Here is a 24282-nt window from a genome sequence, read left to right on the forward strand (position 1 = left end):
TGCCACCTGGCATGGTCAGTGAGCAGGTTACAGGAGGCTAGTAGTCCAAGAAGCCTCAGAACCACCCTCATCAAGACCCAGGACCGAGGCTGAAACTACGGGATCATAGCCCAAATGTCCTAGATGCTCTGATCCAGAGGGGAGGCCTGATAACGCACCGTATCCAGGATGGGACAGTTGGAAGGGAGCATCTGCGAAGGAGCCTGGTGTGGTGCGACCTCAGCATGTTCATAGTAAACCCCAACGATGTCAGGAGGTTTGCTCTCTGGAGGTGGTCAGCAACCTATTTTGATGGGCCTGTTTCAACAGCCAGTCGTTGAGGTAGGGGAAGGCTGTTTCACCTGACCTTTGAAGGTATGCTGCGCACACCACCATCATCTTCAAAGGCAACTGGTAAGGCAGAAAGGGAGCACTGCAAACTGAAAATGTTCGTGGCCCACCTTTAACTGCAAGTGGTGTATGTGAGCCTGTAGGATGGGTACATGGACTTACATCCTGCAGTTCCAAAGCCTGGGCCAGCATGAGCATCTTGAATGTGTGCTTCCGCATAAAGAAATAGCTAGGCCACACATCTAAAATAGGACAAAAGCCTCTGCCCTTTTCAGGACTAGGAATACTGGGAGTAGCATCCATTTCCAATTTCTGAGGCCAAGACTCTCTCTATGACTCATCTGAAAGCCGCTGTCATGCAGCAGGTCAAAAAGGAGGTCAGAAAAGAATGGGAATGGCAGGGCATGGCCCACCCACCTGTGGGATGTTCTAGAGTGTCTCCATGGAGAAAATGATCGATTCTGCCTCCCACAGGGCAGTTGTGTGACAAACTAAAGAGGCTTGGAGATTGCTGCTGGGGGGGGGGTGGGAATTTGGGAGGTTCACTGTCTCTGGGAGCCTGGACACCATCTGCTGGATCCCCTACCATGATCCTAAAAGGACAAGGATGCTTGTTGTTGAGGTGGTGGGCCTTGGCATTGACTGTATGCAAAACCCCTTCCTCAAAAACTGCAAAATCATTGCCTTGCGGGTGGGGAGAAACCAAAGGAGTTCGCTGTGACTCTATTTTTTTATATCGCTATACAGAGGGTGCAAATAGGGTGCCAAAAACATGCACCATGGCTTCCTTGAAAGCAGCTCTGCTGGCAGTCCCTGAAATTCGGGGTACATCAGGATCAGCTGTGGAACTGGCACCTTAGTATGACACTAGGAACAAGATTCAGGGGCACATTGACAGCCTTGTGACTTCTTAGAGAGAAAGTAGCAAGACTGGAAGGAGTCCCACTTGTCCTTCATGCGTATCTTCTTAGACTTCGGCTTGGTCAAAGATTTGGACTGTGACGAAGGCCGGTCACAGGAGCAGCCCCAAGAGTGAGAATTGGTCTGCACGCTCGACTTTGAGCAGGAGTGGGGCTTACGTGATCTCCCAAAGTGTTCGGTGATGGACGGCTGGGCTTCAAGATCCCAGGATACCTTCAGACGCATAAGAGTGCACTCCTCACATGACTTGGATTCTTGGCCCGAACCCAAACACCAGAAACACACCTTCTGCAGATCTTTTACAGACAACCTCTTACCACATGTCCTGCAAGGTTTAAATCCCATGGTTTTAAGAAGGTATATGTTCCCTTGCACACTGGAAAAAAATATTGAGGAAAAAAACTTGTAGTAAACTGATAAGAAAAGGTTAGGCACTAGCTCCAAATCTGCATAGAAAGGCACGGAAAGAAGGAACTGACATCAACGTGCTTAGGTGATGCTTATGTGCGGCTCTAATCGTCACTTCTGAGGCAGAACTGGTTCAAAGGGGAGTCACACAGCACCACCTACTGGTGTGTAGAAGCTAAGCTGAGAAATGTTCTGGATCCAGGCTCATGCCTAGAGATATTCTAAAGGTAAGGAATACACAGGTATAAGTATCCCTCGGAAAATATATTATATACATGAAGGAGAGAGAAGGGTGAGACGTCATACAACTGAGAATGGCAGACTTTGCTAAAAATATATAATTTAGTATAATTAATTTTGCATGAAAGACTAGAACAGATGCATTGTAAACACTTTTAGTAAAGTGGAGTAATACGGTGAGTTTCAAGGCCTGGGGTGGATCCAGAAGGCAATTGGTGCATGGCTTTTGCTCCTTTTGCTTTACAGGATCCCAGTTGCAGACAAAATCTATTTTTAATTGTGGGTAAACAAGAAGTAATGCCACTCATTCATTGATCAGGTTCAGGAGCCTGGCAGACATCTTACTGGTCATGTTGAGGACTCGGATAGTAGCGCAGAATCCATAATCAGGAGAGACTGCAATTCCTGCACTTACAATGGGCTTACTGCTTCAAGATTCATTTTTTGATCAACACCGCCAGACAGCTCATCGTTCAGTAATCTCTCAGACTTTATTTAGTTTGCAGTGTTGTGAGATGTAAGTCTCTCTCAACATCATGTTGGACCTAGGAAAACAGTACTCTTCTTTCTTAAAGCTTGAACTCCTTGCTATACTATTCAGATAATTGTTTCATTTCCTAAGCATGCGAACATTTGCATCATGCTGGGTGGGATTAGATCAGCCAGTCATGGTCTGCTTTGGTTTATCCTCAATAAGGAAGATCTAGGGACGAGAAAGTGAATGAGGATGCAATGCTCTGGTTACTTATCAATAATCTCTGTTGCTCCAAATTTCTGTTCCTCAATAGAGCCAATACCAGCAGTCTTCTCAACCTCAAGATTCTGGTTTGATTGAATACCTGGAAAGATATCCAGTAAATGGAAGTGACGTGCTCCATCTTAGTGGATCCTTCTAGTAAAAGGGACTTGGGAGTTAAAGTTACAGAATATTTTATATTATTTTTGCAGTATTAGGGGGACACTTGTCTGGAAGGTGACTGTTCAAATCACGTTCTAAATAAGGTCTGGGACCAGTGAAAGAGAGCTTAAGTAAATAAGGTGACTGGGTAGTAATTCATACATTATAACGAAAGAACACCTTTGTTGCACACCCGCTTTATTTTATATTGTTTACCAAAACGTTCACATTACACAAATCAAGCTGTAAAGGTAACACGCTGTTGGTGGAGATCTTTTTTTGCCACCATCGAAACTGTTCATTATTTGTCATCTCAAATATTTTATAAGACACCTTTACTTCAAAATAATCTCCAATGTAACGCACTAATTTTGTAATTCTTCCATTTAAAGATTCATCTAAAATAAAACAAATTTATTATTTCATTTAACAATATATTTCTTAAGCTTAAAATCATAAAAGTATGGAAAAAATTGGCTTGCAGATAGATGAAAATGCAAATATTTCTTGAGTCTCCGAAGGTGGTTTACCCAAAGCAACTTACATGTATAAGATTTCAAAAAAATAATTTCTATCAGAGCCTGCCCACCTGTTTTGCCTGATAAACCTGAGAGGCCATCGTTGAAGCGTGAGCTACTACTTCAATGGCGATTTGGAATTAGGGCTAGATTACGATCTTAGCGGACGAGGTTACTCCATCACAAACTTGACGGATATTCCATCCGCTGTATTATGATTCCATTATTTCCTATGGAAATTGTAATATGGTGGATGGACTATCCGTCACCTTTGTGGCGGAGTATTCCATCCGCCAAGATTGTAATCAGGCCCAATGTCTTCAAGTCACTGCTAGTGGTAGAGGGCATGAAAGCTACTGTTGTGGGCAAATGGCAAAAAGGCATTAAGGCTGCTGCTGTGGGTAGCTAGTAGGGGAAATTGTGGTCAAGAGGAACTAGAAGGGAGTTTTCAAAAACAAGGCCTTGGTCATTTGAAGGCATCCTTCTGATTAGGATAACTACAAACTCAACACCATTTTTCTGGTAATTTGGTAAGTAAAGCTTATTTCACTAACAGCTGGCAGGACGTTCTCGTGAGCACTGAGGTGGCAACATGGTAAAATGTTTTAAAGTGTTGCTTATTGCCAGCTGGTGGGAGGTGCTCAAGTTTGGTTTCAAGAGCATCTGATGACACGACAATTTGTTAGAGTGGCTGTTACAGTGGAACACTCAATGCCGCTTGTATCTGAAGCTTATTAGAGGTACCGAGTGCTGCTTGTATGGGCTTCTTGTTGAAGGAGCAAAAAACATCCAATAGCAGTGAGTGTAGGAGATCCCTGTAGCTTGATGAGAAGATTTTCCAGTTGTTTGTGTTGACAAAAGGTGCTAAAGACTGTCCTTGTGGGCAGCTGGAAGAATGTCTTAAAGCATCACTCTCTACCAGCTGGTCAAACATACCAAAGGCTGCTCTCCAATGTCTAGCTGATAACTAGCTATTCTTGTTGATGGCTGCTGAAAAAGGACACTCTTAGTGCTGGCTTTCCGCCATTCGTAAGTGGTACTCAATTACCAAATTTTCCTGTAAGCAATATACAAAGCTGCAGCTTGAGGAGAAGCTCCTGTGGCTGCTTTTTGGGAATTTGAAGAAGTTTCAGTGGGATGCTGGTAAAACATGCTCATGGGTGCGCTGTGTCAGGTGGGACTCGTTGGTGGGTGAAGCTCTGTCTTTTGTGCACAGCCAGAAAAAAGGAAGCACGTCAAAGAACCCAAGTACAGGATCACCATGGAAATCTAATATACCTCCTCCACAAAGGAGGAAAGTGTGTGACTTCTTTCATGTTCTCATTGTGATAAAGGAATAAAAACTCAACAACTGTGGATGAAGTCCAGTCATTAAATGTATGCCAGGGCACTATATCGAGGGCTTTATGCTTGATATGATGGGTTTCCACCTTCTCTGACTCTATGGGCTAGCGCTACAGCTCACTGTTGTGCACATCTCCATGGCCCACTTATGCGTTTAGTGTCCAATCACACGTGAGACTGGAGATCCACCAGCAGAAGGTTCAGTATTACGGGAAGCGGTAGACACATACTAGCATAGCAGGGTCCTCTGCTGTCCAGTAACAGCATTGGTTTAGCTAAAGTTCCTGAGGTCCACTGGACCTGCCTCTGACAGTCTCAGTGAAGGGATCCAGTACGAGCCAAAGGGAAACAAACTACAAGATTTGTAAACAAAGCTGGTTGAAAAGGCTTGGCTGGCATAAAGGCAGTGAACTTGGACTTTTTTCTGTTATTAGGCCCAGGGTTGGAAGGGTAGGATTCAGAAAACGCAGCACACAGTGTGAATCTGCTACCTACGTGGCAAGCTCGAATTCTAAAGCCCGAGGCAGGTTATGCCCATGCTGCACATCTGTAGATTTTTTACAGGAATCATCAACACATGCCAGAACTAGATCCTACATAGTAAACCGGAATTCAAGGCAAGCATGCAAGAACAGATTTTTATATCTTGACATATGCTAAGAGCCTGTTTTTTTCTGCTAGCCAGATATGAGGCACATAGTGTTATTGTTTCAGGATGAAACAAATGTGTGCTTGAAACAATATCTTTTAAGTGTAAGTGTGCTTCTGAGTGTGCTATAGGATGACAAATAGAGAAGTGAGCAAGAGGACCATCCAATTATAACTCTGCTGAAGCAGCTGAGGGAAGTGCCCCACAGTGAAGCAATCCCAAGCGCTATTAAACTCAACCCTAGCAGACTGTGTGGAATTACTGCGCCTGATCGTGCCCTCATGCTAATAAGCTGATCTCATAAGGTTCTTCAAGAGAAAAAGCATTCTATTCACTTCCGCTATTCTACAGGAAACTGACTTAGGGATGACATGTCTACTGGGTAGAGAATACAGGTATTTAACTAACATGGAACCATCTCCCTAGACACAGGCAGTTTTCAAAAACAAGGCCTTGGTCATTTCTGGCCGAGTTAGAAAAGCCCATGTGGAATGTAGTAGGTTTCAAGATGTGGCTGCCATTAAGAAAACAGGATCTTTATATGATTGCAGTTAGAAGCAATCACAGGTTTGCTTACAATATGGAAATCAATCCAGATGTCCAGTCTGTAAGCATGCAACTGTCTTCTCCAAAGACCATGCAAGCTTCTGAATGCAACTTGTTGGACTGCAAAATCTGGTCCGAATATATCTTAACAAGGGCAAGGGGCCGCTGGTGCTCGAGAGACATCCGGCAATGTTCAGAGCACTGCTGCGAGCGCTCACCAGTGTGAAATCATGCTTGCCTCTTGCGCACATTTAACAAGTTCAGGACATGCTCTCCCTCCTTCTGACAATCCTTAATGCATAAATGTTCATCTCATTCTGACCAAAACAGCCTGCTTTTAAAAGGTTACCATCTCAGTTTTACATGCCGGTCACAGTGGACTGTACAGATCAGACTGCTCTTCAGATGTACCCCAGATGTGAGAAAAGCAACTATTAATGTTTTGGAAATAATCTTTTTGCAGCAACTTCCTGATTCTAGATCCACTTACTATTTGAAAACTGTAAAACGAATAAGCACGAGTAAACTATACGGAGCAATGGAACAGAAGAAAAATACGTTTGAACTTTTCTGAAGACTAAATTTATGTGGATAAATCAACATCTCTTTATACCTTCATATCAGCCCCAATCAAACAAACACCCTTAAAGATTCACTCCATCGTGAAAGAAACAAACGATTAAAGCTCCAAGAGCCTGGAGCGAGACATTGTAACTGACTGCCTCAAAGACACATGGAACCATTTATGTCAAGATTGTAGCAAAGCCACACAAAAGGGGTTCCACATGGAAAGGATCTGAGCAAAGAGACAGTCTATGAAGGAGGTTCGTTCTTCTATCATGTCAAGACTGCACGCTGTAGATGTGGTATTTGGTCTTCACTGCCACATGGCTCCGTTGTCCCCATTCTCATGAAATTTGTGCAGATGATCAGAATATCTGAAAGAGAAAAACAAACGTACAGAGAATGAAACATTAGTTTTAGAGACCACAGAAATTACAGTGTACAATTTCCTTTGGGAGTAATTTCCAGAGGACGTTTTTGACTGGAACGCTTCGGCCTCGATTTACGAATCTCATTCTGGTTAGGCTGGGATCACAGTGGGCAAGCACGGGTGGCACTGGTGATTGTTTTGAGGCCACAGCCACCAAAAATGAGTGGTGCGGAGGAAAGTAGTGAACCAACATGTTTATCAAAGAAGAAGGTTATGTTTCCCGACAAAATGGCCATCCAAGGGCACAGTATGGGCATGGTTTGAGATGATGCTAGTCAACCTAGTTGCTAAACAGTTCAGGTGGCCTTCGTGACCTCAGAAGCAAGAGATTCTCCCCCAATTAAAAACGAGATTTAATACTTGGCAAGCTAGAAATGAGTCTTTCAAAGGAGCAGCAATACCTATCTTTTTGGCAGTCATTAAAACGGAATCTGATGTTTATGCTTTTCTTTGGTGTGTCTTGAAATAAATGTGTGTCCGATTTATGTCAGCTGGTTTGATTTACTTGTAAATGTATCCAACATTCCCTTTTGAAGGCACTGCCCTGTGTTCTCTGTAAAGAATGCAGATACCTTTTTGATGCAGTAGCGATATGGTTGTTTTAAACATTTTAGGATTTTAGGAAGAATACACTTCCCCTACTGGGGTCACTGATTATGATGTTGCATATCCTGTCTTAGCAATACACTAGATTTATGGATTTAAGACCCAGATGTGGTGAACTCGTTCATTATACATCTGGATTATAGTATATTTAAATCCCTAAATCTAGACAAGATGAGCAAATAGAAAATAAGTAGAAGACATTCCTGACAAGTCAGGCTGCCAAGCTGTTGCTTAGGGTATTTCTAGGCAGCATACTAGACAGCCAGAACTTTCATTGATGGTAAATCAATTACTAGCTCTGCCAAGGCCTGAAACTAACCCAATGATCATCCACGTGAGAAGAGGCGTTTCTCCTGGTAGGCCCATACTTTGAAAGTTGCTTCTTAGCCAACAGATTTGTGCTTCACCTTTTATTCTAGATCACAGTCAGATGGCAACCTGGGAAGAAAGGCTGGTGCTCTGGAACCAACATGTGCCACTCTGATTAGATTAAGAAACAAAACAGCATGGCTTTGCGGTTTGTTGACACAGAGGGACCTACAATTTACCTGGTCCTGAATTAATGCATTTGCTACTGCTGGAGTCACAATGTCGTAAAACCATTACCATTATTAAAAATTATTCCAGCTTTACTATTTCAAACCCCAGAGGATATTCTTTGAAATTGCTGCTGGGGAATATGTTCTCAGCAGCAGTAGGGGTCTTTTATTTTGGAAAAGAGGGATCATACTCGTAGGAGGATAAGAGGTCAATATATTGATTAGTTCCTCGTCTCTTTTCGTTGCTGTTTCTGTACCACTCTAGGGGACTTCTCGCTCGCTGTTTTGCTTTGATGGTGAGCGGTTGTCCTTTTGGGGTCCACTCGAGTGTGAGTCTGTTCTCAAGCTACCACAGCTAGACAAGTAGCCCGTTCAGGTCTCCAATTAAAACAACAGAGTGCCTTATTCCCGCCCACAGTGGTGTATTCTCTCTGCGGAGGGTGCTCACCGAGGTTAAATAGCTCACTTGTCGCTATGGGCTCGTGCCAAACGTGAGGACGGATAACGAGGTGAACGGTAATTACCGGTGGTTTATAAAACTTGTCCAATGGATATTGGACCCATCTATGTACTCTCATGTAGTCCGGGAAAATAAATATGCCAGCTCTCTCTGAAACCTGCATGGCTCTGAGATGCAACACAGAATGCAAACAACAGTCGCTTCTGCCAACATCTGAAGCATTCTGCTCGAAGGAGGCAATTTCAGCATTCCATAGATGGCAGCCCTAGGCAAATTGTTTCTCATACTTGCAAAATGTGTTACATTCAATTTATAAAATTCTGTGCTGCAAAATGTTACATAATTCTCAAGTGCGATAGACTAGTTCGAGCAAAACATATCCTTTGTTTTCAAAACTCCTCCTCCTTGCCAGTATCTCACGTAACACTTGCTTTTAAATCTCTCTATTGGCTCCCTTTGCAGGATAGATAAAGTGTCCACACGGCCCTAATGTACACTCCAAGGCCCTCCTTACGTGTCTGGCGGTCCTTGGACTGCCAGACTCGCTGTGGCAGTAAAGACTGCCATATTACGACTTTGGCGGTTTGGAAACGCCGCCCGTACCGCCAGGGTGGTCGGACCGCAGGGCCGGAAGAGAGGGGTGGTAGCCGTAATACTTCCATCGGTATTACGACTCAGCAGACCACCAGCATTTTCGTGGCAGTCACACCAACACGAAAATGCTGGCGTTCATGCATCTGGCGACAGGAATATCCATTCCTGTCGCCGGCAGAGAGACACCCCACACAACCATATACCTACATTCACGCACCCCCACACACCCACGGATTCCCTTACATACACCCCCACACACTCGCACCCAAACACGCACTCAGATACATCCATTCATTCGCACACACACACACACACACACACACACTCAGACACATACACTCGCATGCATGCACTCAAACTGACACCCTCTTCCCCCCTTTGCATTCACACAAACAAACATGCACTCACACACACAACACCCCATATCCTCACTCGGCATGCATGCACTCACAAACGCACACACAGACCCCCCCTCATTCTTACACACACACACACACACAGACACCACACATATTCACACAACACCCGCCCCCCTGTTTTCCAGATGATTAACTGACCTGCTTCGGCGAGGTGGCCGCCCGGGAGGGGATGGGTTCCGGCGCTTTTTGCCACTGGCACTGCACCGCTGTGCAGGAAATCACATCTTAATATGTTGGGTGGCGTTCTGTTGGCATGGTGGTGCCGGCGGTGGTAAGCGCCTCTATTATGACGTCGGCCAGGCCAACGGTGTCAGGCGGAAATCGGCACAATGTTGTAATATGGCGGTCTTCGGGCCGCAACACTAACGGTCTTTTGGCACCCGAGGCTTCGGCGGTCTTTCAAAAAGACTGCCAAAGTCGTAATGAGCACCCAAGTCTTTTTGGTCCCTATCAACCTACCTGGAGTCTCAGGTCTGCCAACAAATGCCTTTCGACACCTCACAATTTCACCATGCCACCTGCCTTTGGAACCCCTTGCCTAACCACCTTAAATTGGAACTGGAACACTCTAAATTCAGAAAATCTTCAAAGACCCACATTTTCATGATGACATTTGGGTAATAACTTCCTCCCTGTGACTGTATATACGACTTGGTCTATAGCCCGTCGATCAGACACCTAAGACTGACAAAGCGATTAAGTGCAAGGCAGTGAAAGCAACTGCTTTAAAAAATCATCTACGACACTGCATGAGGACGAGAACTTGACTGTCAGCCTAGAACGGCTTCTATAACAACCACTGTGCTAGTCCCATTGGGAATGCTGTTGGCTTGTTAACACTGCCTTAAAGAATCTGAAGACAGAACTAAGGCCAGTGTATTCGCAGACACCCTATGATCATTAACGTCAATTCACCAAAATGCCAGGGGTAGCGGAAGTGACATCGCACGGTCATCACACGCCCTTTGTCCTTAAATTTCCCTCTCACACACACACCCTCTCACGTAAATACAGACACCCACGTGCCAGCACACACACAACATGCATTTTTTAAATATGAGCTGCCACTGTGTTTCAGGCACTGACTGGCAACTCTGAGGCCAGGGGTTGCAAAGGCAGATTTAAGGGTCACAAGGAGCAAGCGAGGGGGCGCACCTGCGACCCCTAACAACCCCTACATGACGTACATGCCTATGATCAACATTACAGACTGTCTTAAAATCCTACTTTGCTGCAGGATGCAGAACAGTTGCTTCAAATGTTTAAGTGGCTGTTTTGCTTCCTACTGCAGGGTGGCAGAATAACACAAGACAAACGACCAACTGAATGCGCCATGCTGCATAAATAAATATCACATTCAAGGACTGATCATCAACAGAATTGTCATGAGAGGGCTAAGTCTATGACATGTAATTCCAGACTAAATTTTAAGCCGGTCGGTCCATTAGAAAAGCTACATGGCTCTCTCGGTGGCAGCATGGGAAAGACAGATGGCCTTGGCATTGGTAAGATTTTGTATTCAGTCATACATGGCAATGTTTCGAAACAAAAACAAGCATTTGCAATTGAATAGGTCTCACATTTTCTTGTGTTAGAGCTATTGGCTTTGTAAATTCAGAACTGGACATTTCTTGCCACATAAATTGGTCAATCCTGTCTCATAATTTCATCTTTTCCTGCCATGTTTTCGTGGTCACTGGCGGCTACTGACATCAGATACGTCTGAACAGAAATTGGAAAATACGGCTGGAAAAATATTTTATTTTAATTTTAACAGAATGTAAAGTCTTGCAGGAGTTTTTGCCTTCCATTTCAACAAAGCTCTAATGAAGTTAACAATAGCAGAGCAGCCTGAGAAGATTTATGGCCCCAATAAAGGAAATAAGCAATGCCCTGTGTGGGATGTCCTGCGTGCTGGCAGGGAGGGGCCCTGGAGAGAGAGACTCTACATCACTGCTTCTAGGTTTAGCTACATTCTACTAGAAAAGGCATATTGTGGCTTTCCTGAGCAGTGAGCTAAACGACTGTGTTTCTTTTGAAAAGTAAGCTTATTTTAGGAGCCAGAGGTAAAGGAGGACCGCACTGCAATAAAGCCAAAACAAGTGTCAGTGACATTGGAGGAGGTGGGAGGAACAGAATGCTGCAATAAAACGCAGGCAGCTACCAGCCTAAAACACCCACAGTGAAAAGGCAGGAACAAAGAAATAAGAAATAAAGTCTGTCACAGCAACAGATAAAGAAACCAAAGTGGAATTATACAGTAGTTGGTCACTGATCTGAAATAGAAAAAGGCTGAACTGACCACTTGGGAGCAAGAATTTTTAAAGGACATTGCAACCAACAAATGAAATCGCTTTAAGCCATACGAAGTATACTAAAAGTATACACAAGGTTGACTGCTTATGCTCGACCTAAAAGAAGGAATATAGTGGGGGGAAAAATGATCAGGAGAAATGTATTTTTCTAATAGACTAACACTGAAACAGAGGCACTTTTAGGTGAGAGGCAACTAAAATAAAACCTTTTTTTTTTTTTTGCTTTAAAAATCGGAAATCTCCCACCTGAATCGGGACTGTTGGCCTGTGGCTTTCTCCTGTGAGCGTATTGCCGCTTTGCCGTGGGCGACCTGGGCACAGGCCCAGGATGCCAATTTTCAGAGGGGCGTATGGAACTGTGGGCATTAAAGTCCTGCAAACAGCAGCATCCCTCTTACTTGACTCCAGTGATTGAGAATGAACTGATTAAAATTCTTTTTACATGGTACAGGTGCCGTTTTACACCCCAGTAACCCCCTTCCTTCTCTTCCCATTTCCCTATCACCCCCTGCTGACACATGCTACTACCGCCATTCCCATCATCAACAACTTGCCACTAGAGTGATCGAGCTAGCTATGAGTGAATTAGAATATTTGGGGGAGGTACCGAGAAGTTTATGCTCGTAGATTAGTATTAGTCACAAGCTGTGTAAGTGCCACATTAAACACTAATCCCTTCAGGTGTTAAGTCTCATCTAGTATTGTATCTTTCCTAGATTCACATGCTTAAATCCTTCCCCCTCAACAAATCAGGTGCCAGCACCCTCTAGAATTCTCCTAAGAGAGGCTGCTTCCCTCAGATTTTCTACCGCACAGCGTGTGAAGGGAGTCTACCTGAGCTCTGCTCAGCTCAGCTCAGTTTTTTCCTTGAAAACCCAGTTCTTCAGCATCTACAATGTCTGAGTCTTCCAAAAAAGATCTCCTTCATTCCTGCAAAGCCTTGTGGGAAGAAAAAGCTCCGGATTACCCACATTGAGACTGCCTATATTGCCTTTATCCACAGATCAGGTGAAGGAGTGTAAAATATGCTGTATCTTCTCCTCAAAAACAATGACAGACAGAGACAGACGATTACTTCTATGGCTACAGAAGTCTAGATCCCAAAGATCCAGCTCTTCAGGTGAGGACAGTAACACATCTATAAGGCCCAATAAAAGGTCAAGATCCTCTGACCAGGGGGTTTCTGAGGAGAGCAGGAAGGCCTTAAAATCTCACCACGAGGGCCCTCACAAAAAGGAGAAAATTCCTCTTGTCTCTGCATGGTTGGCCTACTCACAACCATCCACTTCATCCTTGAAGAAAAGGGAGCATCACTGCTCTCTCATCAAGACCCTCAATGTCAGAAACTCCTCTTAGAACTGTCAATGATGACACCATCGACATAAATGTCACACACTACAGCCACCATCACTATTGTCTCATCGATAGGCCATTGTTGTCAGGAACATTGTTGATGACAGAAATTACTGGGCTCATCTCGTTCATGAAGATATTGGCCTCTAGGTCACTGTTGATGGTGGATTTGACATCACCACCATCGAAGAAGATAGCATAGATGAAGGTGGTTTTAAAAAAAAGCACCATCGACGACGTCTGCATCACCGCTGGCAGTCCCCCCCCAATCAACGGTCCCAGCTTCATCACCAGCACCATCATCGACACCACTGTCGACAGCAGCGACAGGAGGAATTTTGCCTGCAACATCATACTTTACTTCTATCATGTCGTTGACAGATACCACTACTACTATTAAGGTCACCAAAATATCAAAGACTGCCTTGAGTCCTGAGGTGACTTCTCCAGCAAAGTTTCAGCTTTGCTTCCAAGCCATCTGTTAGACTGTGAGGAGTCTGATGATGAGGGATGTTTTAGGGATGCTCACAGTCCCTCATAACTTCATTTGAAATATTAAGACAAGGAATAAAATGAAGATGACCAACAAGCCTAGGAGTCTTATTTCACCCCACATAGGAAACATTATGAACATTACAACTATCCCCAACATAGATAAGATGTGTACAGATGCCCTCATCACTGTTTCAGGATTTGCACGCCATGTTTCAAGATTATAGGTTTTCAGACTGTAATCAGGAACAACAGTCAAAGCAACCCCGGGCTATTTTACCTTCTACACCGAAAAACATCCCTCCTTCTCTGCCACCTAGATTTACACCAGCCTCAACCACTGCAGCACCTCCTAGGGAGGATGATACTTCTTCAGAAGAAAACAGAGAATATGGAAAAATCATTGCTCACACAACAGCCGCAAGACGAATGGGATAATTACCTGGTCCCCACTCCATCTCCTTTGCCTCTTCACCCCCCAGACCCTCCCCCCTGAGGACATGGGGGGTTCCCATAACCTAATGGACCAAGCTACGCCATCTACCAACCTCGGTTACACAGTCAGATTGTTTTCTCCATGACTTTAAAGAGCAGAGTAGAAAGTCAGTGAGAGCCATTCTCATCACAGATTACATCTGGAATGAGGGACTTAAAATTATAAAAAATCCGACTGTGGTCCCTCCACTCCGATCTCACCTGGATAAGAAATATAAGGCCACAGAGGATTCCCCTGCTTGTCTTATTGGCCCTCCCAAGCCTGATTCTGTTGTCTCTCAAGCAGCTCAAAGGCGTTCCAAAAACTCTTCCATTCCCATTTCTGCTTCACCAGATAAGGAAGGCAGACATCTTCGCAACGTGGGGAAGAGGCTCTCCCTTATGTCTGCCAATACTGTCCTGCAGCCCAGACTCAAGCAATCCTAGGACGCTATGCCTGCCAGATGTGGTGAGATGTCAGCAGTTTGCTCGATTTCATCGCAGAGGATAAAAGATCTGAGGTGAAAAAGATACTGCAAGATGGTGAGCGTAATTCTGTGGAGATTATTGATTGTGCCCTTGACATTGCTTCCACAGGTTTCCACCAATTAGCTGGAGCAGCAGTGTTACTACACCTAGGACGGCTAAAGACCACATCCTTTAGACCAGGGGACCAATCTAAAGTCTTGGACATGGCCTACAATGGTGAAACCTTGTTTGGGAAGCACAATGACTACACCTTATTGGCAATAAAAACAGACACGGACACTGCCAGGTCTCGCAGCACTTTGCAATTCAAAAAGTTGCCCCTTCAAGGTAGGCGTCTCCCCTTACATAGATGGCTACCAGCCCCCTTAACAATTTCCAACCAAATCCCAATACAGGCCCTCCTACTAATCAGGACTATCGCCAGCCTCCCACAGTGGCCTACAGCAAGAAAGGTGCACTCCGGAAGCAGGGTTGTGATACAGGCTGCAAACAATGACCTGGACCAGATACCAGCTACATCCACTCCTTCAACCCAGGTGGGTGCGAACATCTTCCACTACCTCTAACAATGAAAGGAGATGACATCAGACAAATGTTTGTTGGACTTAGTATACTGCGGTTATACACTGGAGTTTTGTGCAGAGACCACCAAACCATCCTCTGAAAGGAGGGAACCACCCAGTCTTCACTTACTGAGGAAGAAGGCATTTCTTATGCTTTCCAAGCGCGCAATAGCTCAGTTCCCGCTCAATAATGAGGATTATGATTTTGCTCTCATTTTTTCCTGGTGAAAAAGAATCCAGGGGAATGGAGGCCCACACTGGACCTCACAAAATTGAACAAATTTCTGCACAAACATTTTTCCGTATGACTACTTTGTTTGACATACTTCATCTTCTGGTCAGCGGAGATTACATGACATCATTGGATTTACAAGATGCTTACTTCCACATTCCCATTCATCCCATGCATTGCAAATACCTCTGCTTCACTGTAGACGGTACCCATTATCAGTTCAAAGTTCTTCCTTTCGGGCTAAAGTCAGCCCCCAAATTTTCACAAAATGTCTTACTCCAGTGGCAGCAACACTTTGCAAACAAGGTCCTCAGGTATTTCCTTACCTAGATGATTGGCTGCTGAAAGCCTCATTTCTGCAAAAAGCATCCCAAGCCACCAAGGCCCGTCTTTCACTATTTCGCAGACTAAGCCTTGCTGTACACCACCAAAAAGCTTCCACCATGCGGACTCCAAGGAAACCCAGCATGGCGGTAACCACCCCGTCAGGAGTTTGGTGGAAGGGTGTGCTGTCTGCCAAACTTCTAATCATCCCCAAAATGTTTAAATTTTAAATTCAACCCAGGCAAATACAAAACCAAATAGAATATAAAAATGTTCATCTACAATGAGATGGATGGTTCTAGAAATAGACAGGGTTCTAGAACATAAAAGGAAAGAACTGGCAGAAATTCTAGAGCCTGAAACAGCTATTTTAGAATCAGATACCGTGGTAGATGCCAAAAATGCTCTGGAAAGCTTGAGTAAACAATATCAGATTTCCAAACACTTGACCACCAGAAAAAGTCAACCAAAATCTCTTGAGATATTAAAAAATACAGTAAAGAGAAGACCTATTCTTACTTAGCTGATGAATATTTTACCACTGTACCACAAGGACCACGGAGAAACTACACAGGATCATGGGGCATATTCAGAAACCAGCAAAGAATCATCTTTTTACATTCCTCAGCAGAGTCAGACAATTTCGACCATAAGGATAGTCTGAGTATGACTGCACCAGTCCAACAAGCAACTCATTTTTTAGCAACAGGTCAGCAGGAGTACAGGGGGAGAGGCAGCAAGCGGGGCAGAAACAAGATTACCTTCCCTCCAGGAGAACGACAATTACGAAGGAAGTTTTACTAGTGGGATCCCCACCATTAAATATCCAATCAATTGAGGAAACTGCCCAACTGAGATACCTATTTTCACACTCTCAGATACCCGTCTGTTTACAACAGAAATTTCTTTGCTGACTAAAGGTCTCTCATTTGTCATTACTAACTAAACCAGAATGGTTTACCATCTATACTGAAACCTTACAGTTTTTCAGGAAGATTAGGCTCAGATACTTTTTCTTGAACAAAGAAAATACCGGAGACATGACACTACAGGTTTATGCCCTAAATCCTCTTTCCATCCCCGTTCTAATCTAATGCCAGCTGAAATCTCTACCTTCAAGAAGATAGTTTTGACAGATTTTGAGACTCTCAAGAACACTAGAGTTTTCAGTCTCCAGGAGAAACCCTAAATGAACTTAAAGCAAATGATGGCATTGTAATCAAGCCTTGTGACAAAGGACATGGCATTGTTATCCAAGACAAAATAGATGATACTGAGATTCTCCGCCAACTAAGTAATGGCAATCATTACAAACTCCTAGCTCCAACTTCTCTTTCTGAAATACACGCTAGAATAAAAACCATCACAGAGAAGGCAAAAGAAGAAGGCTTCATTAGTCATAATGAATACTTATTTTTGAATAACCATAATCCACGCACTCCAATTCACTACGCTTTACCAAGAATCCACAGAAGCCTTGTTTCCTCTCCTTTCAGGCCCATATTCTTCGGATCCGACTCTATTTTAGAGCCGCTTGGCAGATACATTGATTTCTTTTTATGAGGAATGGTTCCCACGACTACCACATATGTCAAAGATACCACTTACTTCATCAATGTCATTGAAGATGAACATTTTGGTCCTCTGTTTGATTTTGTACTTGCCTGGTTTGAATTTAAAATGTACACCTTAAGTCAGTGGAGCACAACTTACTCCAAACATTTGGGATCAGAACCATTCTTCCTATTCACAGTTTATATTACCTCAGGTGCTGTAAAGTTATGGGGTCAGCTATGTATCTTATATATTAGACTTAATGACAAAGCATTAACATTTGATGTGAAAAGGAGAGATAAAGAGAGATGCATTTTAGTGGCTAAATTGCACAAAGTGAAACCTGAAAACTTGGTATCATGCCGGCTTTCAGGCTTCATCAAATTGTGTAAACCTAGGCAAATATTTTATCAAAACTCCTTTTTCTTCATTATCACATATGAGATTGCCTTCAAATATGTAAGTTTAAGATGTGTTGTACAAAAAAACTGTATTTGACTTAACAGACTAAAACATTGCTCCATGTCCTATAAAAATCTAGGCCTCGTGGTAGGGTTCGTATGACAACTGATTTGTCTTAGTTCACTAATGTGATTGCCGTCCTTAGGAGTGGGGCAGGAATGTTTCTAAGTTCCCGTTTAAAAACTAAAACTTGTCCTAAAGTAAAATACTTCCAGGTGTTAAAGAAATACACTTTTGAAGATATTATATATATTTTCACTTGATGTATGAAGCACGATTTTCATGCCAAATATTTTCAAAGCTTGTGTCGGGCACTGGCTCCTAAAGCAAAGCCAGACCTCTGGCTCACCCTCTACCCTCTGTAAATTTGTTGGGATGCCCACCTCTAGCTTCTTTTATTTGACACAGTAGCAGTTTCTTAAATTATTTAGGCGGGACTCAAAATACAAGCCAGACCTACTGGCTTTCCAGTGCTTGTCTACAGTCAACCATGTAGGGGATTGGTTTTTTTTAAGAGGTGGATTTTGCCAATGTCTTTTATCGGAAGCATGTCTCACTTATCACCACTTATTCATGAGGGCTGAAGGGAGTCCACTGTTTCACATGCTATTGGTAACACAACCAGCGCTAGGGCGATTTGGAGGCACGCCTGTGTGTGCACCACCCGTACTGCGATGGGATACATGAAGAACCGCTCTGTGGATTTCTTTAAAACAAATTATAATCACAGAATCAGTTGACAAAATATGCCATAGACAGATGTTCATAGTGCCGTAGTTAAATTTCTACTTACTTCTTGGCACAGTAAGCAGAGCAGTCTCTCTCCACACTCTCGCTCCAAGCGGTTTTGTACAGAACCTGTAAACGAAGGAAGGCTAATGTTAACGGGGTATTCTGGTGGTATATTATTTGAAACTCAAACTCCCAAGCACATGGTTAAAAGCGGATTTATACATAAAAGGGTTTCTGAATGTTTATGCAATTATTGTCAGCAAATATATACTTTCTACTAGGAAAATCATTCAAATGGCCTCTCCCCATGCACTACAAAATGATAACAATAGTTATTGCAATAGTTGGCATTGCTGAGCCCAGTGGTATACTTTTGCATGAGCTGGTGAAAAGGTGACCAGTGAGCCCCAGGGATTTCTTTGGCCTTTTTATGCAAACTGCCCACTTGTCTGACACACAACAAAAGGGGGGAATGGGCGAATACATTTATACAGTCGCTGACGCCAGGCTTTAAGGGTGGGGGATCTCTAGAAAAGACATGGCTAAAGAAGTGTAACCAGGAATCGTTTTTAAAAGGCGTGCCCAATATAATGAGGCCATGTCTTCAAACGTAAACTTAACTCCTGTGCTTCACACAGCTTGCCCGCTGAACGGTATTTGGGGGTCTCTCTGTGAATTTCCTGTTACTGCATCCAAACAAATAACATTGCAAATCAGTGAGGGCTTGTTATCCTTTGCTTATTTTGTGATCGCGAGGCATTTGCCCTGGTTCTCTCTAGTGCAGACAAAAGATTTATCTGAATGACTTATGATTCTTACTTATCTTACAGGTGTAAAAAGGAGGATGGCTTCATCACCCTCGAACACACTAACATAATGTCTTCCTTATGGTGTGATCTGATGCCAGCTGCACCATCCTGTTCCTCAACTTGTGCCTTTGACTATTCCCTACTCAAGTATTTTAAGAGGGCTTCTGTTATAATGTCAGTCACTTTCTAAGTATAGTGCAGAGGTATTTAAGCCCAGGGCTTTCAGTGGTCCACCATGGCTGTCAGGGCCATGCCATTCCTGCGCATCCCTTAGCGGCAATGTGTCACTACAGTCAGCAAGCACGAGATTAAGGACAGAGTGAATTTACATTTTATCATTCTTATTATAATGTAAGGTATATGTCTCTACATGTGAAAAATTAAAAAAATTGTGTTAAAAAAAACGATATAGTGAATTTGCAACAGAAGTCCGAGTTGTTGAACCACCAGTTCAAAGGGTCTATTTGCTGCATCAGATGACGAAAACATCCCATGGCTACTGCTGATGAACTCTGTAGCTGAACGATGACACTGGCTGCCAGATTTCTGCAAGATTCATCGCTTGCCTTCTGCTTCCAGCTCGCCTGTTATTTGGATAACTTAAGAGTCCCTCACTGTCTAAGTGAAAGCCAGGGGTCGGCATGGAACTAGAGCGTCAACAACATTAAAAGGGACAAAAATTAGGCTGTTTCTTTATCTTTTGTTGTGAGAAACAAATAACTCCAGTCCATCATGGTAAAGAATCAATGTGCATAGAACAGGATCAGAGCGCCATGCTTACACAGACGTGCCCACAGCACAATACACTTCAATACAGGGACTTTTCTGCAGATCACTGACGACAAACAGTTTTACCAGTGCCTAACCACTGCTCTTCTCATGTAATACTGTTGTAATAGTCTACAGCCTTGCTGCGGCTATCGAGCTACAGGTTCCATCTTTAGAGAGGCCTAGAGGAAAACGTGAGAAGAGAGTCCATCTGTGATCCCTCCAAGGGGCTCGGATGGTGAGAGCGAGAGGCCCTGGATATGCAGAAGTGGGGAGAGAAATCATCAGGCATAAGTGGCCTGCTATCGAACTGGGGACAACAGCCACTGGATGAAGGTCGGTAACAGTGAAACCAATTGAAGTATCTCTGGTTCCTTCCCCGAACCTTTGAGTAGTGTGACATTACTGGCAGTGCAGTGAAGGTAGGAGATTTGCACTCTGATTATGTTCCTGTACAAACCATGATAGGCAATGTTTCAATGCAACCATAATTGGTAATGTTCATGACGAAGAGTGATACAATAATGGCCTGCGTGGTGAATTCCATTAAAACATGAAACATGTTAATGCAACCATGACATTCTGTAAGAGAATTTCTCATGGGAAAGGCTATAACTACATTAAAGTGTGTGCAGTTTCATGGTGCTTGTTCAGTTCATCTACTATGGTTGATTAGACTAACTGAGGTCATCAGCGGCAACTCTATAACGAAGCATTAGCCCTCACTCACCAATTGATGGCATGCTTCATCACTGGCCTGTGCTTCTCGCCTGCTGGCGCTGCAATGCCAGACGGGCTCCACAGATGGGCTCTTTGCCAGAGAGGGCCACAGCCCAATGATAATTAGTCACCAAGCATGTAATCCATTTCGGTCAAAATATTTGGTGAAGAATCATTCATAGGAGGTCAAGATTAGAACAGTTAGCAATGTTATAGGCAGATAATGATTGACAATGTAGGGGCATCACCATAACTTTGACGTAAACATACTAGGTATATGATGAAAAAGAAAATATTTCGGGTGTACACACACACACGCGCAACAAATGTGTTTTGGGGCACAATCTAAAAGTGAATGTCTGCAAATCTTACAAGTTACAAGGGCGTCTCAAATCAGCAAACATTTGCTAATTCACAAGATTACCTTTGGTTCAGGCAACCCGTTTTGACCTTGAAGAATATTATATTTAATACTTTCTAAACAAATCAAATTTTACTTTCCCATCATTTACCCCTTCTTACGTATCTCAGTATCTACTGGCCTCAATGCTTTGCCCTGAAGAAGCATACAATTAGGTTTCCTCTGTAAGGGCACAAAACCACATGGTCCAAAGGATGCTGTAAGCAAGGGGGTAGGTGAGGAGACGAAAAAAAGAATTTCAAAACAGACCAGGAGTTTCCTTAGTACCAACAAAAGGTTTCGGTGCTGCTAGACAAATAGTGAGTTACAGACAGGAGTATTAGGCAGTATGGTGATTGAAAGCTTACCTTAATGTTAGTTGTTGTCAAGAAGTATTTAAGTTACTTGATTTAAGCCCTCACAAACTTTTGTTTACTGATTATTTGCATTAACATATATAACACTCAAAGATACATGATAAAGGATACAGTCACACATACTCACCAGGAATATCAGACAATGCAAAAACACTGTATAGAAGAACGTGATTGTTCTGGCTGTTTTACTTGAAAGAATGAGCCGTCCCTAAGAGAAATTGACAAGAAAAATAGTGTTAACAAAATTAAAATTCATGACGCACCTTAAACTGAATTGTGATAGGTCAGTCAGATGAATTAAAGTCCAAAAATACTGTAAGAAAAGTCGTTTAAAATCAGTGCTGGGTCTGGAACTGCTAGTGGCGTGTGTGGCCAAGCAGCAGGTCTCAACTCCAGCTCCCCTTGTGATGAACTAGGCAATAGTCGAGGTTCTGGTTCCAGTCTTCTTTGAGACGGGAGCCCAGAAATCTTGCATCCACACGCCTCTCTTCTGTATCATTGAGTCAACAGGAATGACAGATTCAGGCGTCAGTTTCTGCTGTAAGGAGATGGAGGCCACAATCTCATCTGTGATAGAGTCAATGGGGACAGGAGATCAAGGCTCCAGTCTCATCTGAGATGGAGACGATGAGAACAGGAGGTCCAGTCTTCACATAACTGACTGAGCCAATGGGGACAGGATATCTAGGTTCCAGTTTCACCTCTGATTGAACCCATGAGAACAAGGAGATCCAGATTCCAGTCTCATTTGTAGTGGGGCAGGGGGTATAGGCACTTGTCACCTTGTAATGAAGAAATTGAAGTATTATATCCAGACTCCAGTATTTTATAATGGAGCCGGAAGGTATAGGAGAACAAGTTACTTACCTTTGGTAATGCATTTTCTGGTAGACTCTAACCGTAGATTTTTCACCTCAGAATATTCCCCAGGCATCAGATTGAATCTGGAAAGTCTTGAGCATTACCTTGACTCACCGGTAGGCGGCGTAGATTGGCTCCACATCCATGTCCTCTGCTTCGAAAGTGATGTGCGCAGTGTCTGTAGGTGCCACCCAGGCATACTGCCATCCGTTTCTTTTGTTACTATATCTGTGCCAAAAACAAGGAGACTGAGTGTTTGACTAGTGTGCAGAATCTAATCAGGATGCTAGGGTGAAAAACCCATTCACACAACAGGGAGGATGGGAGAGTCAGAGAGGAATCTGCTGTTAGATAGAATCTCTATCAGAAAAAGTGTTACCAAAGGTAAATAACTTTTCTTCTGTTAGAGACTTCTAACTGCAGATTTATCATTTCAGAATAGATACCCAAGCAATACCTGCCTGGAAGTGGGTATGTGAACAGCTCAAACCAGGAAATTCTGGAGGACCGAACAGGCAGAGTGCCCTTCCCGATGGATCTCACTGTCCAAGTAGTAGTGCTTCAAGAATGTGTGGAGGGATGCCCATGTAGCAGCATGGCAGATGTCCAGGACCGATCCCTTGTATGCTAAGGCAGTGGTAGTGGCCTTGGACCTGATGGAATGGGTCTGCAGGTGCTCAGAAAGCTGCTTTTTAACTAAAGTGTAGCTGATTTTGATGCAGAATACATGCCATGGAGAAATGGTCTGTCTCTGCACTGCCTTGCACATTTTCTCTCCAGTGAACACAATAAAGAGCTGATCGTCCACCCGATGTTATATGGTACTATTGATATTGAAAGAGAGCGCTCTTAAGCCCCAGGCTGTGGAATCTCTTCTCTTCCTTTTAAGGCTGATGTGAAGCAAAGAATGTTGACAGCGTGTAGTGGCCGACATGAATGGGAGTGACTACCTTCGGCAGAAAAGAGGCATGTGTCTGAAGAAACAGTTTGGCTGGGTAAAAGCTGGTGAACAGAAGGTTAACTGAAAGAACTTGAAGCTCGCTCACCCACCTGGCCGATGCAATGGCCACCAAGAAGACGGTCTTGAGAGTTAGGAGTCTGAATGTACAACCAAGCAGGGGTTCGAATGGTGAATTTAGGACCAAAGTAAGGTGCCACTGGGGCACTATGAATGAGGTAGGAGAAAACAAATATTGCAAGCCCTTAAGAAATTGTCACAATGGGTTACTTGAACAGTGAAGGCTGATCTGGCAAGCCCATATAGCGTATACAGTCTTTGTGGAGGGGCGCCTGGCTACCACGATTTGTTGAGTGACTTGTGGCTGCCAAGACAACATTGCAGATCACACGAGGCAGATCAAAGGTATTCAACTATCGCCACTCACTCGCCATACATGAAGCTAGAACATCCATAGGTTCGGGTGTAGGACTCTGCTGCGACAGAAGATCCTCCCAAAGAGACAGCCTGATTGGAGGATAGATGCTCATGTTCTGGATACCATACTCTCCATGCCCAATCCGGATCCACTAGAATGACTTGGGGCCCAGTTGGGCCCGACCTGCTTGAGAACTCTGGGCAGGAGAGGTATTGTCAGAAAGGCGTACAGGAGTCCAGGGTTCCAGTTTATTTGTCATGAGTCTCACTCTGGAAACAACAGCATGTAAAATAACTGAAATTGTGTTGTCTTGGCAGTGGTAGAAAGATTGAGCCAAGGTTCTTCCCATTCTCGGAAGTATCATTGTGCCACCTTCAAGTGTAGATGTCGTTCATGCTCCGTAAGGCATCGGAGGCTGAGTTTGCCTGCCCTGGTGTTCAGAGAGCTAGCCAAGTGCTGCACAACCAGGAAGATGTCCTGTCGCCACAGGCAGGGCCAGAGGGTCTCCTGGCACA

The 24282-nt window shown here is 43.7% G+C and overlaps 1 protein-coding gene across 2 annotated transcripts in view; it reads right to left on the reverse strand.

Annotated features, from left to right (window-relative positions):
- Positions 1–2978: 2978 nt before the first annotated feature.
- CUX1 (cut like homeobox 1) overlaps positions 2979–24282 on the reverse strand; it is a 1145546-nt gene continuing 1124242 nt past the window's right edge. Inside the window, exons 21-23 of one of the 2 annotated variants that reach the window (XM_069226953.1) lie at positions 21658–21738; positions 18518–18582; positions 2979–6792 (exon numbers count right to left, since the gene is read on the reverse strand). In XM_069226953.1, the coding sequence (XP_069083054.1) occupies positions 6732–6792; positions 18518–18582; positions 21658–21738 (207 nt within the window). In that variant the 3' untranslated portion in view covers positions 2979–6731. Of the gene's footprint in view, positions 6793–18513; positions 18583–21657; positions 21739–24282 lie in introns of those variants that run through there. The other variant, XM_069226954.1, reaches the window with a different exon arrangement.

The sequence above is a fragment of the Pleurodeles waltl genome, chromosome 3_2 (assembly GCF_031143425.1).
Source record: "Pleurodeles waltl isolate 20211129_DDA chromosome 3_2, aPleWal1.hap1.20221129, whole genome shotgun sequence".
NCBI classification, from domain to species: Eukaryota; Metazoa; Chordata; class Amphibia; order Caudata; family Salamandridae; genus Pleurodeles; species Pleurodeles waltl.